Below are 16,651 nucleotides of genomic sequence, written 5' to 3' on the forward strand. Positions count from 1 at the left end.
TTATTTTATTAGTATTTTTTATTTAGAACATGTATTGAAATAACATACAATTTTAGCAACGCTTACACTTGTCAGGAAAGAAAGTGAAGTCTCTCAGTAGTGTCCGACTCTTTGCAACCCCATGGACTGTAGCCTAGCAGAATACTCATTAAATGCCAGTGATTTTTTGAGAAAGTTCTTTCAGAAAAGTTATTTTTCACATATTTCCTACTTAATGTTACAACCAAAGCAATTCACATAGAACCATATAGTAGTGCACACAAATTAATGAACAAAGTAATTAATGAACAAAGTAATGAATTATGTCAAGAGTTTGGGAGTCTAGGCCGGGGGGAAAAAAAGGTAGTTGGCTTAAAAAAAATCCTTACCCAAGAGATATAAAATATTGCTACAGAATAGTAACTCAGAATAAAATATTTCCCATTATAACAACCCCCAAAATAATTATTTTTCCACACCAGGCATTACTTTCCCTAAAGAATTTTACCAAGAAATCTATTTCTAAAAAATGAATCAGTCACTAATAGTACATTTTGACAATTCTTACTAAGAAAAAAGTTCTTCCCCAACCCAAGTGTTAAGGGCAAAGACAAATTCTTGCTCACTGAATTCTTATATTCAACACTAATGCCAAGAGACTAATGCCAACTTAAGGTAATGATGTTAAGCTAAGATATCTGACTACTTTAAAACATAGGCTCAGAATTATTTTGTCCACTCAATGTAATAGTGATCTGAGATAAATTTCTCTTAGAATACTAAGATTAAAATCATATTTTAGTGATAGATTACCTGATGAATACTATTCTACATTCTAGGAAGAAGTACCAAGGTATTTCAAAATACTATAACTCATTACTATAATCCATTATTTAAATGTAATTCTCCACAGCTTTGATATCATTGAAATCCATATAAGCACATTTTTCCCACAAAGACTGCATTAAAAAGATATATAATTCCAATGCACCAAAAATATACCTTATAAATAATACAATAATGGAATAATTTATTTTATTCATTCAAGTGGATGAAATCTTTCAGTGATATTATAAAGTTTCTTTCCATATACTCATGAACATGTTATTCAATATTCATTCACTAGGAATATTTATATCCACATAGAATAATTCTATTCTTCATTAAATACTTATAGAATTCAAAGGACAACTTGTCAATCTTCATTTCAATAAAAACCATGTAGAAAGAGTACTGACAATTCTTTTAAATGAAGAAAAGAGAACGTTTTAAAAAGAAAAAAATTTAGAAAGTTGGGATTGAAAACTCATTTCTGAACTCATTATAACAATGAGTTCATTATAATAACTTCAATATTCAATCATTTTCACCATTCTGTCTAGTAACTACATTTTTTAAAATGACTTGGACCATCATTAAGAAATCAATACCCTTCAGGTTCAACACACTCTTGTATTTTATTCCTCACATTTTAAATGAATTACTAGTAAAACTTGTATGAATATAGATTACACATAATGTGGAAGACCAATTTTTTGTTGTAATATATTTTACTGAATGCATTAAATATCATTAAGGAAAGCATCTGCCAGCACTTGATTTTCTTTCCCTGCTGCCTACGGCTTAACTAGTATTGATTATTTTTTTTATTAAAAGATGATCTTACTGGAAGGATATGTTCCTACAAAAGATAGCATGCATGTATGATTTGGAGTTTAATATATAAGTGCAAAAAAGTTGATTCATGAAATAGAAAGTGATATTATACTCTGATATGAAATATGTGCTGATAAAGAAAGGAACTGACTTATGATTAAGAACATTAAAAACTGAAACCTACTGAACTCCTCAAAAATCTTGTGCTACATACAACTTTCAAATTTAAAACATCAGAAATATATTCAATATACTCAAGTATATTATTATAAATATTTTACATTTTAAATTATACTTACAAATTATTATTGCAAGTTATTCAAAAATGTTTAAAACTAACGTAAACAAATTCAATCTTGCCTCCCAAGCAACTAAACTACTAATCATCTGCCTAGTATCTACTGCCACATTGGTAAGATATCATCAAACATTAGTAGATACTCTTTGAAAGTCAATCATTACTCTCATTATCTCTTCTTCTAAAATCTCTTCTATTTCTACACAGAAAGCGTTCCATAACTTCACTTCTGTTGAAACTGTTCTATGTGCTTCATTACATGTAACATAAATTTTTAGAAAAGAAGAAATTACTCAACCTAAAATTAGTGCTGAGTTACAACTCTTCTGAGAAAAGTCACACCAAGTTTTAATTTATACTTAAGACTGAAAACCAAATACTCACAAAGAAGGATCTTGTACGAGATCTTTGAGATTTATCCCACTGCGATCTTCTGCAAGATTTCTGAAGCAACTATCACTCACTAAACAGGAAAAGGAGAAAGGAAAATTAATTTTTGTTTCCATTTCAGTTAATTTACTACTATCCAAAAGGAATTTTGAAATTAAAATTGGTTATCAGGATAGGTCTTTTCTTTTCTAAACATCAAGAATGATTAATTTGGGGGCCTGGTAGATTAAGTAGCAAATATTAATATTCAATAAAAAAGCCAATAATCTAAGCACACAGACTTTATATAAATACAATATATAAAAGAGTGAATATATAGTTCTAAATTTTATTCTTACTTTTACAAAATTAATTACCAGTCTAGTAGCAAGTCACTGCTTTCACAACAACTAGAGAAAAAAAATGATAAACTATGCCCCAACAGCATATTTTTAAAGGGAATAGATAGATATATTCCTAAGTATTTAATTCTTTCCGTTGCAATGGTGAATGGAATTGTTTCCTTAATTTCTCTTTCTGTTTTCTCATTATTAGTGTATAGGAATGCAAGGGATTTCTGTGTGTTGATTTTATATCCTGCAACTTTACTATAGTCATTGATTAGTTCCAGTAATTTTCTGGTGGAGTCTTTAGGGTTTTCTATGTAGAGGAAGGATCATGTCATCTGCAAATAGTGAGAGTTTTACTTCTTCTTTTCCAATTTGGATTCCTTTTATTTCTTTTTCTGCTCTGATTGCTGTGGCCAAAACTTCCAAAACTATGTTGAATAGTAATGGTGAAACTGGGCACCCTTGTCTTGTTCCTGACTTTAGAGGAAATGCTTTCAATTTTTCACCATTGAGGATAATGTTTGCTGTGGGTTTGTCATATATAGCTTTTATTATGTTGAGGTATGTTCCTTCTATTCCTGCTTTCTGGAGAGTTTTTATCATAAATGGGTGCTGAATTTTGTCAAAGGCTTTCTCTGCATCTATTGAGATAATCATATTACACACTGAGGAAACCAGAAGGGAAAGAGACACGTGTACCCCAATGTTCATCGCAGCACTGTTTATAAGAGCCAGGACACGGAAGCAACCTAGATGTCCATCAGCAGATGAATGGATAAGAAAGCTGTGGTACATATACACAATGGAGTATTACTCAGCCATTAAAAAGAATTCATTTGAATCAGTTCTAATGAGGTGGATGAAACTGGAGCCTATTATACAGAGTGAAGTAAGCCAGAAAGAAAAACACCAATACAGTATACTAACGCATATATATGGAATTTAGAAAGATGATAACAATAACCCTGTGTACGAGACAGCAAAAGAGACACTGATGTATGGAACAGTCTTATGGACTCTGTGGGAGAGGGAGAGGGTGGGAAGATTTGGGAGAATGGCATTGAAACATGTAAAATATCATGTATGAAACGAGATGCCAGTCCAGGTTCAATGCACGATACTGGATGCTTGGGGCTAGTGCACTGGGACGACCCAGAGGGATGGTATGGGGAGGGAAGAGGGTTCAGGATGGGGAGCACATGTATACCTGTGATGGATTCATTTGATATTTGGCAAAACTAATACAATTATGTAAAGTTTAAAAATAAAATAAAATAAAAAAAAATAAAGGGAACAGAGAACTTTGGATTTAAAAAAAAAAAAAGGTAAACTAGGAGAAAAGTGAAATCTGTTTCTGGGTAAGCTGAGCCCCCTGATTGTTTCATTTCTGAAAGGATTTGCCATTTAAACATAAGAATTAGAGAGAGGGACACTACTAAGAAAAAGAGAAACGAGTATAGTTTTTGATAGCTCATGGGAATCCCATGGGACCCACAAAACACATGAAAATTTTCTTCTGGGAGTTTTGCTGAGGGCCAGAATGAGAAGGCAATGGCACCCCACTCCAATACTCTTGCCTGGAAAATCCCATGGATGGAGGAGCCTGGTAGGCTACAGTCCATGGGGTCACTAAGAGTTGGACACGACTGAGTGACTTCACTTTCACTTTTCACTTTCATGCATTGGAGAAGGAAATTGCAACCCGCTCCAGTGTTCTTGCCTGGAGAATCCCAGGGACAGGGGAGCCTGGTGGGCTGCCGTCTCTGGGGTCGCACAGAGTCCGACACGACTGAAGCGACTTAGCAGCAGCAGGATTGCATAAGAGGATTTGGGGAAAGGAGAAGAGAACAGGATATAGGGCAAATAATGTTCTCTGTAGTACTGTGGTGGTTAAAGTTAACGTCACTCTGCAACAAACTGTGCCTACCATGCCCAGTGTACAATTCCCAGTGTACAATTTCTATCGATCTCCCCTCAATATATTTGCTATCAATCAAAAGCATCCCACCTTGAGAGGGAAGATGAGCAAAAGGGTGAAGAACCACATGGCAGAGTAAAATCTCCAACAATCTCACAGCACATTAGTACAAAGCCACAGCAGAGAGAAATGACTGCAACACAATATGTCTGGCCCTTAAGACATTTAAAACCAGAGGCAGACTGAATATATCTAAAGCTGTCACTCAAACCACCCAGTTCAACTTGTGGTTGACTTGAGATGGTTTAACACTTAATCATTTCTTTCTAATATAACATTGACAGAAAGTAATATTTACATCAATTTCTATGATCATATAATAAACAGTATTTGATACAAAATACTGTAAAGAGCACAATATGTGACCAATAGCCAGTTTAAAAAATAATGTACATGTTAACCCACAGATGATACAGAATTCGAAGACAAGGACTTGAAGAAAAATCTAAAGAAAACCATAAGTTGAAAAAATAGAAAAACAGTCACAGTAGATGAAAATAAGAACATTTCAACAGAGAAAATTAAATCTACGCAAAAGAATCTAACAGTAATTTTAGAACTGAGAAATACACTATCTGAAATTAAGAAATCTGTGGCTGGATTTTATAGCCAACTCAACACAGCAAAACACAGGATTAGTGAACTTGAAGAGATCAGCAGAAAACATCCAAACTGAAGCAAAAAGAAAAAAAAATAAAACAAACATGAGACATGCTGGAATCAACAGCCAATGAGACTATAGCTGAAAAGAGAAGAATGAGGAAGATGCAATATTTTCAGAAAAAACAGTTAAGAATATTCCAAAACTGATATAAATACATTACTCAATGACCCAGCAAATATAGCCAAGGCTGTACTGGAAAATGTGAAAGAAAATCACACTTAGCAGTCAAACTGCTGAAAATCAAAGATAACAACAAAATCTTAAAAACAGCAGGACACATCACCTTCTAAGGAAAAACAATAAAACTTACAGCTGAGTATCAAACATAAACTATAGAACAGAGAAGACAATAGAACAATATAGTTAAAATGCTGGGGGAAAAATCTAGAATGTGAGTCTACATCTTGATTAAACATACATCCTAAAATTAAAGAGGAACTAAAACTCTACTCATATTTTAGGATAAACATTAAGTGAATGTTTCCTATATTATGCTAAATATGTTATATATATGTTAAATGTTACATATATAACATATGCTAACATATGTTAGCATAAATATTAAGCAACTATTTCCTATTTTAATTTAACAGTTTCATTATGTATCTCAACCAATTCAAATCTTCTTAAGGAGCAAGAAGAATATAACACTTGCCTTGCTCCTTTCAAAGATCCATTACCTATTATTTTACTTGGATTTTATATTCCCTTTTCTTACAGCTCAAAGTTATAAGATCTCTAAATCTAAATCTGCCTCTGATGCAAATGATAAATGCATAAAATGATGCATTTAAAGGATGGATCTGAAGTTGAAATCAAGTTTGTATTCTTTTTATTAAATGCAAAAAGATAATCCTCACCTTTTTTTCACAATGAGATAAGTAATTTTTATCAATATATAATTTTCTTTCCATATTTGACAGACACTTTTGTTGATTTGAGACAAATTCTGTTTTTCTTAATTTTAACACAAATACTCATTATTACATTATTTCCTAATTAGAGCCAAGTGGAAAAAAATAAAATGCTGCCACATGATAAGAAAAGTTGGTTTCCAGTTGAGCTGAACTTGAAGCAATAATATATTTTATCAAAACATTTGTTCTCATAAAGTTGTTGCCCAATTTGGAAAATATGAGAGCTTAGTTACAAACTTCAAGAACCTGAAAGTTTTGAAGACTTAATTAAAATAGAATAAACCTTCGCTCCTACAAAGGCTTGTTAGATAGCTATTGAAAAGAGTTTTGCTAAAGGAGGTAAATATTTTCTAAAGTTCATATCACATCCAAATTTTAAATTAAAAACAGAATAAAGAATCTAAACATCAATACTTTATCAACAAATATTCTGAACCTTTACCCGCCTAATATATGTATTAAGTTTAAGATATATTTCAACAGTGCAACAAATTTTGGTTCTGAATTATAAATAAGAACATGGTACACTTTCAGAAACTAGTGAATGTGCTTCTTTCATAAATACATTATACGCAAATCAATCAGTTTGGTCATCACATTTTTCTGTTGATTTTTGCCCCAGTATATGCCAACCAAAAAAATTATGCTTTTTGTACCAATGACTAATAAACACCACAAAATTAAGAGCTGGGTCTTGGGAACACACATATTTTTCAAGAAAATGTCACTTTCTATAATCACAGTGTGAAAGTTTGGTGGAAAAATGTCAGTATGTTGTAATTTAAAATATGTCAAGAAATATGAACACTTAATTTATTTTATTTTGAAAATATATCATATAGTTTAATTAATAACTGATAAGAAAAATTAACTCCATAATTCTTGGTTTCATTTTAAAATAAATCTCTAATGTACATTTTTTGTTATTTAGATGAAAGTCATAGAACATAAAAACAATTTTGAAGTGCACAATTCTGGGACATTTATTTATGTACAATGTTGTGCATCTCCACCTCTATTTCCAAAACATTTTCATTATCTCAAGAGAAAACCTATTACACATTAAACAGCAAGTTCCCATTCTTCTTTCCCTTTCCCCAACCCCTGACAACCACCAATCCGTTTTTTGGTCCCAATGGATTTAATTATCCTACATATTTCATACAAATGGAAGCACAAAATACACGCCTTTTTGTGTCTGGATTCATTCACTGAGCGTAATGTTTTCAAGGTTCATCCATGTACAGAGAAAAATCATCCTTCTTTACATTTAATAATACTCCATTGTATGTATGTACCACTTTTGTTTATCCATTAATCCTTTGTTGGCCATTGAGCTGCTTCTACCTTTTGGTTATTGTGAATAGGCTAAATGAGCATGCATGTTCAAATATTTCTTTGAATGCCTGTTTTCAATTCTTTACAGTATATCCCCAAAAATGGAATTGTGGGATTATATGGACATTTCATATTTAATTTTTTGCAAAATTGTTTTCCATAGCAGTTGCACTATTTTACATTCCACCAACAAGGTACAAGGATTCTTTTCGCCCACAATCACGGACATTATTGTCTGACTTTTTAAATTAGTGGGTTCAGTTCAGTTCAGTCACTCAGTCGTGTCTGACTCTTTGCAACTCCATGAATCACAGCATGCCAGGCCTCCCTGTCCATCACTAAATCCCGGAGTTCACTCAAACTCATGTCCATTGAGTCAGTGATGTTATCCAGCCATCTCATCCTCTCTCGTCCCCTTCTCCTCCTGCCCCCAATCCCTCCTAGCATCAGAGTCTTTTCCAATGAGTCAACTCTTCGCATGAGGTGGCCAAAGTACTGGAGTTTCAGCTTTAGCATCAGTCCTTCCAAAGAACACCCAGGACTGGTCTCCTTTAGAATGGACTGGCTAGATCTCCTTGCAGTCCATGGGACTCTCAAGAGTCTTCTCCAATACCACAGTTCAAAAGCATCAATTCTTCGGCGCTCAGCTTTCTTCACAGTCCAACTCTCACATCCATACATGACTACTGGAAAAACCATAGCCTTGACTAGATGGACCTTTGTCGGCAAAGTAATGTCTCTGCTTTTGAATATGCTATCTAGGTTGGTCATAACTTTCCTTCCAAGGAAACTCAAATTCTGAGGAAAACTTCCAAATATCTTCATTCATCCTCATAGATGTTCACCTACCAATCCCTGGCAATGAGAGATCACTGAGGACTCAGTGGGGGGCCAGAAATACCATGCTCACCCAGCAGTGCCTTGGAGGCCCTATCTAGAGTATCAAAGGAGGTAAAATGGAGAACCTGACTTCTACCCCTGCACTTTGCTCAGTCGCTTCAGTCATGTCCAACTTCTACCGCAGTCTGACATAAAGAAGAAATGTTTATCTCCCTTTACCTGCCTGGGTAGTATCTGAATAAGCCAGCTAAAACAGAAGATTTAAATAAAACCCCAGTTCACAGTGTAATACCCTAAAAGTCCAGGTTTCAACAACAAGTTAGCTGTCACTATGGATCAATGAAATAGAATAGAGCCTAGAAATAAACCCTCACACCTATTGTCAATTAATCCCTGACAAAGGAGGCAAGAATATACAATGGAGAAAAGACAATCTCTACCACAGTTGATGTTAGAAAAGCTGAACAGCCTCATGTAAATCAATAAGGTTGCAATATTCCCTCACACTGTACACAACAATAAAGTCAAAATAGCTTAAAGACTTAAATATAAAATATGACACCATAAAACTCCTAAAAGAGAACATAGGCAAAACATTCTTAGACATAAATCATACCAATGTTTTCTAGGTCAGTTTCCCAAGGAAACAGAAATAAAAGCAAAAATAAACAAATGGGACCTAATCAAACTTATATCCTTTTACACAGCAAAGGAAAGCATAAACAAAATGAAAAGACAACCTATGAAATATTTAAAAACAATGTGGCCACAAGGGCTTAATTACCAAAATATACAATACAAACAGCTCATGTAGTTCAGTTCAGTTGCTCAGTCCTGTCCAACTCTGTGCGATCCCATAAACCACAGCACGCCAGGCCTCGCTGTCCATCACCAACTACCGGAGTTCACCCAAACCTATGTCCATCGAGTTGGTGACACCATCCAACCATCTCATCCTCTGTCGTTCCCTTCTCTTCCTGTCCTCAATCTTTCCCAGCATCAGGGTCTTTTCAAATGAGTCAGTTCTTCGCATCAGGTGGCCAAAGTATTAGAGTTTCAGCTTCAGCATCAGTCCTTCCAATGAACACCCAGGACTGATCTCCTTTAGGATGGACTGGTTGGATCTCCTGGCAGTCCAAGGCAATCTCAAGAGTCTTCTCCAACACCACAGCTCAAAAGCATCAATTCTTCAGCGCTCAGCTTTCTTTATAGTCCAACTCTCACATCCATACATGACCACTGGAAAAACCATGGCCTTGACTAGATGGACCTTTGTTGGCAAAGTAATGTCTCTGCTTTTTAATATGCTGTCTAGGTTGGTCATACCTTTCCTTCCAAGGAGTAAGTGTCTTTTAATTGCATGACTGCAGTCACCATCTGCAGTGATTTTGGAGCCCCCAAAAATAAAGTCTGACACTGTTTCCACTGTTTCCCCATCTACTTCCCATGAAGTGATGGGACCGGATGCCATGATCTTAGTTTTCTGAATGCTGAGTTTAAGCCAACTTTTGCATGCTTCTCTTTCACTATCATCAAGAGGGTCTTTAGTTCTTCACTTTCTGCCATAAGGGTGGTGTCATCTGCATATCTGAGGTTATTGATATTTCTCCCGGCAATCATGATTCCAGATTGTGCTTCCTCCATCCCAGCGTTTCTCATGATGTACTCTACATATAAGTTAAATACGCTCATATAGCTCAATATTTAAAAAACAAACAACCCAACCAAAAAATGGGCAGAAGACCTAAATAGAAATTTCTCTAGAAAAGACATAAGATGGCCAACAGGCACATGAAAAGATGTTCAATATTACTAATTATTAGAGAGATGCAAATGCAAAACTACAATGATATATCATCTCACTCTGGTCAGAATGGCCATTGTTAAACAGGCTACATGTAAGAAATACTGGAGAGGGCGTGAGGAAGCCCTCCTACAGAGTTGCCAGAGTTGCTGTATGATCCAGGAATCCCACATCTGGGCATATATTTGGACAAAACTCTAATCTGAAAAGATACATGCACCCCAGTGTTCACAGCAGCACTATTTACAATAATCAAGACATGGAAGCAACCTAAATGTCTACCAACAGATCAATCATAAAGAAGGTGTCATTCATACACACACACACACACACCACACACGTGTGCATGCAATGGAATGCTAATCAGTCATTAAAAAGAATGAAAATGATGCCATTTGCAGCAACATAGATGGACCTAGAGAGTATCATATTAAGTGAGGCAAATCAAAGAAAAATAGCATATATCACTTATATGTGGACTCTAAAAATGAACTTATTTACAAAACAGAAATAGACTCATAGAAAACAAACTTATGGTTACTAAAAGGGGTGGGGGAAAGATAAATTAGGAGCTTCGGATTAGCAGATACAAACTACTGCACATAAACTATATAAACAACAGCAAGGTCCCCTGTAGAGTACAGGGAGCCATATTTAATCCACTGTAATCAATCATAATGGAAAAGAATATGAAGTATATATACATCTGAATCACTTTGCTGTACACCAGAATCTAACACAGTACATCAACTATACTTTAAGAAAAAAACCAAAAACAGACAAAAAGTCAATTGTCAAAAAAGAAGAAACAAGAAGATCTAAAACTAAATGAAGAAAGACAACTGATAGGTGCCAACACCAAAATGGAAAAAATGTTTAATCAGAGAAAAACAGACCAACAAATAAACAAACAAACAAACAAAGCCTCAAGGCCCTATAGGACAATAACAAAAGACCTAACTTCCTATCATTTGAGTCTTAACGGATAGGAGAAAATGTGCAGGGCTGAAAAGAGATTTGAAGAAATAATGGCTTGAAAACTTTCCAAACTTGGCAAAAGACAGAAATATACAGATGCAACATGCTGAGCAAACTTCAAACAGGATAAACAATAAAATGTATACAAAGGCAAGCATAGCCAAACTTCTGAAAACTAGAGACAAGGAAAACATTGTAAAAACAGTGAGAGAGAAACTACACCTTACCAACAGCAGAAAAACAATTCAAATGGCAGCATCAGCAACAAGGGAGGCCAGAAGGAAGAACTTTTTCAAATGCTCAAATAAAAGAACTATGAACTTGCATCCTATATCCAGTGAAAATATCCTCAGGAGGTGGAGAAGCAATCATAACATTTTCAAATGAAGTAAAATCAGGAAAATTTGTGAGCAGCACATTTACCCTAAAGAGCTAGATCTAAGAAAAGATAAATTAACAAACCTCTTATAAGAATGACAAAGAAAAAAAAATAGAAGACACAAATTACCAATATCAGGAATAAAACAGGAGATATATGACTACAGACTTCATAGAAATCAAAATAATAATAAAGGAATCCTCCAAACAACTCTAAAGACGTTAAATTTAGAACATAAAGAAAATACACCAATTTCTCAAAAAGCACAGACTACTACAACTCACTCAATATGATATAAATAATTTGAATAATTCTACAACTATTAGTAAAATTTAACTTACAATTTAAAATCTCCCCAAACAAGAATCTCTAGTTTGGGAAGACTTCAGTGGAAAATTTGCCAAATATCTATAGAACAATTAATACCAATTCTATATCATCTCTTCCAGAAAACAAGTAGAGGGAAAACTTCCAAATTGATTTTATAAAGACATTATTACCTGATGTAGAAACCAAAGACCAAAAAAATAAATAAATAAAAACTCTACAAATGTTTCCTATGTGAATATAGACTCAAAAGATCCCTAACCAAATGTTAGCACACAGCATTCAGCAATATACAAAAATTACATACCATGATCATATGGCATTTATTCCAAGGATGCAAGACTGTTTCAAAATTTGAAAAACAATTAATGTAATCCCATAGAGTAACAGGTTAAAGTACAATCACACAATCACTGAATTGAGGCTGAAAAAGCATTTTACAACATTTAGCATCCCTCCGTGATTAAAGAAAAAAAATAGGAATAAAAGGGAAATTGATCAACTTGATAAACAGCATTTATAAAAATCTTCAGCTAACATCATTCTCAATGGCAAAAAGACTGAATGCTTTTCTCTAAAGGTCTGGAACAAAATGAAGATGTCTGCTTTCATCACTCGTAATTAATGAAGTAGTGGATGATTTGGCCAGTGAAAGAGGCACAAATAAGAAACAAAAGCCATATAGATTAGAAAGATAGAAGTAATCTATCCTATCCCTAATTACAGATAACATTATCAACACAGAAAACCTACCAAGAACTCCTAAAACTAAAAAGTGAGTTCATCAAGATCAACATATAAAAATCAACTGTATTTCTACGTACTAGCTGTGAAAACATTATCTTAAAGTTACAATATAATATCATTTACAACTGTTCAAAAGAAAATGAAATACTCATAAGTACATCTAACCAATCTTGTATAGGACTTATATACTGAAAATTGAAGGAAAGTTATGAGAAACCTAGATAGCATATTCAAAAGCAGAGACATTACTTTGCCAACAAAGGTCCGTCTAGTCAAGGCTATGGTTTTTCCTGTGGTCATGTATGGATGTGAGAGTTGGACTGTGAAGAAAGCTGAGCGCCAAAGAATTGATGCTTTTGAACTGTGGTATTGGAGAAGACTCTTGAGAGTCCCTTGGACTGCAAGGAGATCCAACCAGTGCATTCTAAAGGAGATCAGCCCCGGGATTTCTTTGGAAGGACTGATGCTAAAGCTGAAACTTCAGTACTTTGGCCACCTCATGCGAAGAGTTGACTCATTGGAAAAGACTCTGATGGTGGGAAGGATTGGGGGCAAGAGGAGAAGGGGACGACAGAGGATGAGATGGCTGGATGGCATCACCGACTCGATGGACGTGAGTCTGAGTGAACTCTGGGATTTGGAGATGGACAGGGAGGCCTGGTGTGCTGCAATTCATGGGGTCACAAAGAGTCGGACGTGACTGAGTGACTGAACTGAACTGAGTGAAGAAAATCAAAGACCTAATGGAGGTTAGATCTCCTCCAGGGGATCTTCCTGACCCAGGCATTGCACCCATGTCTCCTGCATTGGCAGGCAGATTCTTTACAGCTGAGTCATCAGCACAGCTGGCAGCCAATCAGCATGCCTACCTAGAAAAACAGGATAAAATATACACACCATCATCAGTAGCTGAATTTATGTTGGGGGCATATTTTAAGTCTCAGTTTCATCTGTGGTAAGTCTCAGTCCACCTCTTCTGTCCTGATCATACTGGCAGTTACATCAAATATAAATAGACTAAAATTCCAACTGAAACACTATAGTTGTCAGTTTGTACAAAACTGAACAAAACCCAATTATATCCTACATACAAAAATCACATCTTAAATATAAAGACCAAGGGAGGTTGAAATAAAAGGATAGATAAAGATCTGCCATGCAAACTCTTATATGATAATAGCAACTCCACTTCTGAGCATATATCCAAGTACTGAAAATAAGATCTTGAAGAAATATTTGTACACCTGTGTTCAAAGCAGCATTATTAACATTAGCCAAAAGGTGGATGCATCCCAAATGTCCATTAGCAGTTGAATGCATAAATAAAGTGTGGTACTGCATTGAATGGAAAATTATTCAGCCTTAGAAAAAAAATGAAATTCTAATGCAAGCTACAAGACAGATAAACCTTAAGATACTAGGCTAAATGAAACAAGTTAGTCACAAAAAGAAAATACTGTATGATTCCACTTATATGAGATTCCTAGAGTATAGAAATAGTATAAAAACATAGAAACAGAAAGTAGAACCATGTTTGCCAGAGGATAAGGGTAGGAGAATATGGGGAATTGTTGCTTAATGGGTACAGAGATTTAGTTTTGTAAATGAAAAGTTCCTGAGATAGTTTGCACAGCAATATGAATATGTACTTAAAAATGGTTAAGATGTGAATTTGGGGTTGTGTACTTTACCACAATTAAAAATCTTAAAGTGAACTGTATAAAATTTTTAAAAAATGTAAACTGGATCATGCCAGCCTTCCAAAACCTCCCAGTATACTTTAAATAAAATTAAATTTTTAAGAAAAGACTTAAAACTGTACGATAAATGTATATGTCTTTCTTTCAGTTATATATGCTCCTTCATTTGTATTAAGGATCTTTTAGTTTTTACAGGAAACCAAGAAACCAAATACCAACAGGGACTTTCCAACTCTTTTATGAACCCATGGCCTGTAGCCTGCCTGGCTCCTCTGTCCACGGGATTCTCCAGGCAAGAATAGTGGAGTGGGTTGCCATGCTCTTCTCCAGGGGATCTTGACCCAGGGATCGAACCAGCATCTCTTAAGTTTCCTGTATGGGCAGGCAGAATTTTTACCAGCTGAGCCACCAGGGAAGCCCAAACAACAAAACTCCACTGCACTCAATAGCAGTTTCAAAACTCGGCTTTCCACATCATCAAATACTTAAGCCTATATTAAATCTAAAATGATGTTCAAAGTCAGACTTAGTCTCTGAATAATCTTTGCCCCATAAGCAGGTTCTAGCAGCACCTTTGACATTTTACAGTTTAATAATATGGTAGCAATACGCTTTTAAAATTCCAAAGGATAAAAATTATTTAAAGTAAGTCATACCACTTTTAATTTTTAATGTAACCTAAGAAAACAGCTATTGTAGATACCATTCAAAACCACTTGTGCCAAAAACAGATTATCAAACACACACACACATACACACACATATCACTTAAGGAATAAAGAAAATAATATGATCCATTCCACCTATGCATTTCCACGTCCTTATAACCAACGCATTCTTTCAGTCCATATCATCCCTAATTCCTTAGTAAACCCCAACGTTTAATCTTTTCTTCTAAGAGGCCATAACTTCACCATCAGACAGAGGATGAGAAAGTTAGATACCATCACCGACTCAATGGGCATGAATTTGAGCAAATCCCAGGAGATAGTGGAGGACAGGGGAGCCTGGAGTGCTGCAGTTCATGGGGGTCACAGAGAGTTTACATGACTTAGCGACTAAGCAACAACAACAAACTTAACCACCAACAGACTCAGAGTTATACTTTTTTAATATAAATTTATTTATTTTAATTGGAGGCTAATAACAGTATTGTATTGGTTTTGCCATACATCAACATGAATCCGCCACGGGTATACACATGTTCCCCATCCTGAACCCCTATACTTTTAAATACAAATAGGATAAGCACTGCTTACTTTAAACATAAAATCTCCTCAACTGACAAACACTGATTTTAGATAAAATACAATCCTTGAGATGTGATGTAAAGACTAGCTTTTCATAAGGGATTAATGAATTTTGGATCCAAAAGGCTGTATGTATAATATTTGATATCCACAAGGATAAAAACCAAATAGGTTGGCATGAGTTGTGAAAATACCTCAGGAAAGAACCCATGTGAATATCAATTAATTATCAAAGTTCTGATTAGATATACTGCCCAGGGAATTAACTCTAATATGCTGGCATTCCACGTAAAGTCACATTTTTCTGCCTCTGACTTTTCTCTTAAGGGAAACAACTTGGAAATGTGCTGAGTTCCATCCTATCATGTCACCTGGTACTATATTAAAGTTGTCACATCTTACCAGCAACAGCTACAATGCATTTTTTTAAGTAACATAATGTGTTTCTTCTTTTGCTTTTGAATCTTCATGATAAAAATTTCCATTTAATACTTAATATCAATGCATTTCCTTGATTCCAAAGATAAAAGCACACAAAAAATATTCACTTTTAAATGATACTCATTTTCTCTATCTGATTAAAAATATTTATTGTTCCATATCTATTTCCCTGATTCTGCCTAGCTACAAAGTTTGGATCACAGAGGGGATTATAATAAAAGAAATTTGACTGCATAATCCATTCCGTTGAGATAAGGATAGCATCAGTAACAACAAAGCAATGACACAAATAAAAACTAGCACTGAGTGTTTCCTATTTGTGTCACACCAAATAGAGTGGTTTCTATGTTTTCTATCATTTAAAAGCCATTCCATAAAACTTCTGCATAAGTTATAAGAGAACATCACTCTCACTTTAAAAATAAGAACATGTTGACTAAACCAAAAAACCATAATTAAAACAGTATACAGAGCTTAGGAGGCAAAGAAATCTAATGAACTAAAATCCAGAAAACAGAAACTAAGAAGAGCTACTTATAAATGGGGACAAGAAGAAACCAGAAAGACCTTAACAAATATTTAGGGACAAGTGTGGGCCAACAAGGTGGTTAGCCTCTCTAGAACCCCAGCCACAAA

At 34.8% G+C, this 16,651-nt stretch overlaps 1 protein-coding gene across 21 annotated transcripts in view; it reads right to left on the reverse strand.

Moving 5' to 3' along the window:
* GPHN (gephyrin) overlaps window positions 1-16,651 on the reverse strand; it is a 535,403-nt gene that overhangs the window by 405,080 nt on the left and 113,672 nt on the right. For all 21 annotated transcript variants that reach the window (XM_086320195.1, XM_086320194.1, XM_086320189.1 and 18 more), the window contains one exon: window positions 2,318-2,396. In XM_086320195.1, the coding sequence (XP_086176321.1) occupies window positions 2,318-2,396 (79 nt within the window). The remainder of the gene's footprint in view (window positions 1-2,317; window positions 2,397-16,651) is intronic.

Source organism: Bos grunniens, chromosome 10 (genome assembly GCF_055505025.1).
Source record: "Bos grunniens cultivar Pamir isolate PY7600 chromosome 10, Bosgru_T2T1.0, whole genome shotgun sequence".
In the NCBI taxonomy this organism is placed as follows: domain Eukaryota; kingdom Metazoa; phylum Chordata; class Mammalia; order Artiodactyla; family Bovidae; genus Bos; species Bos grunniens.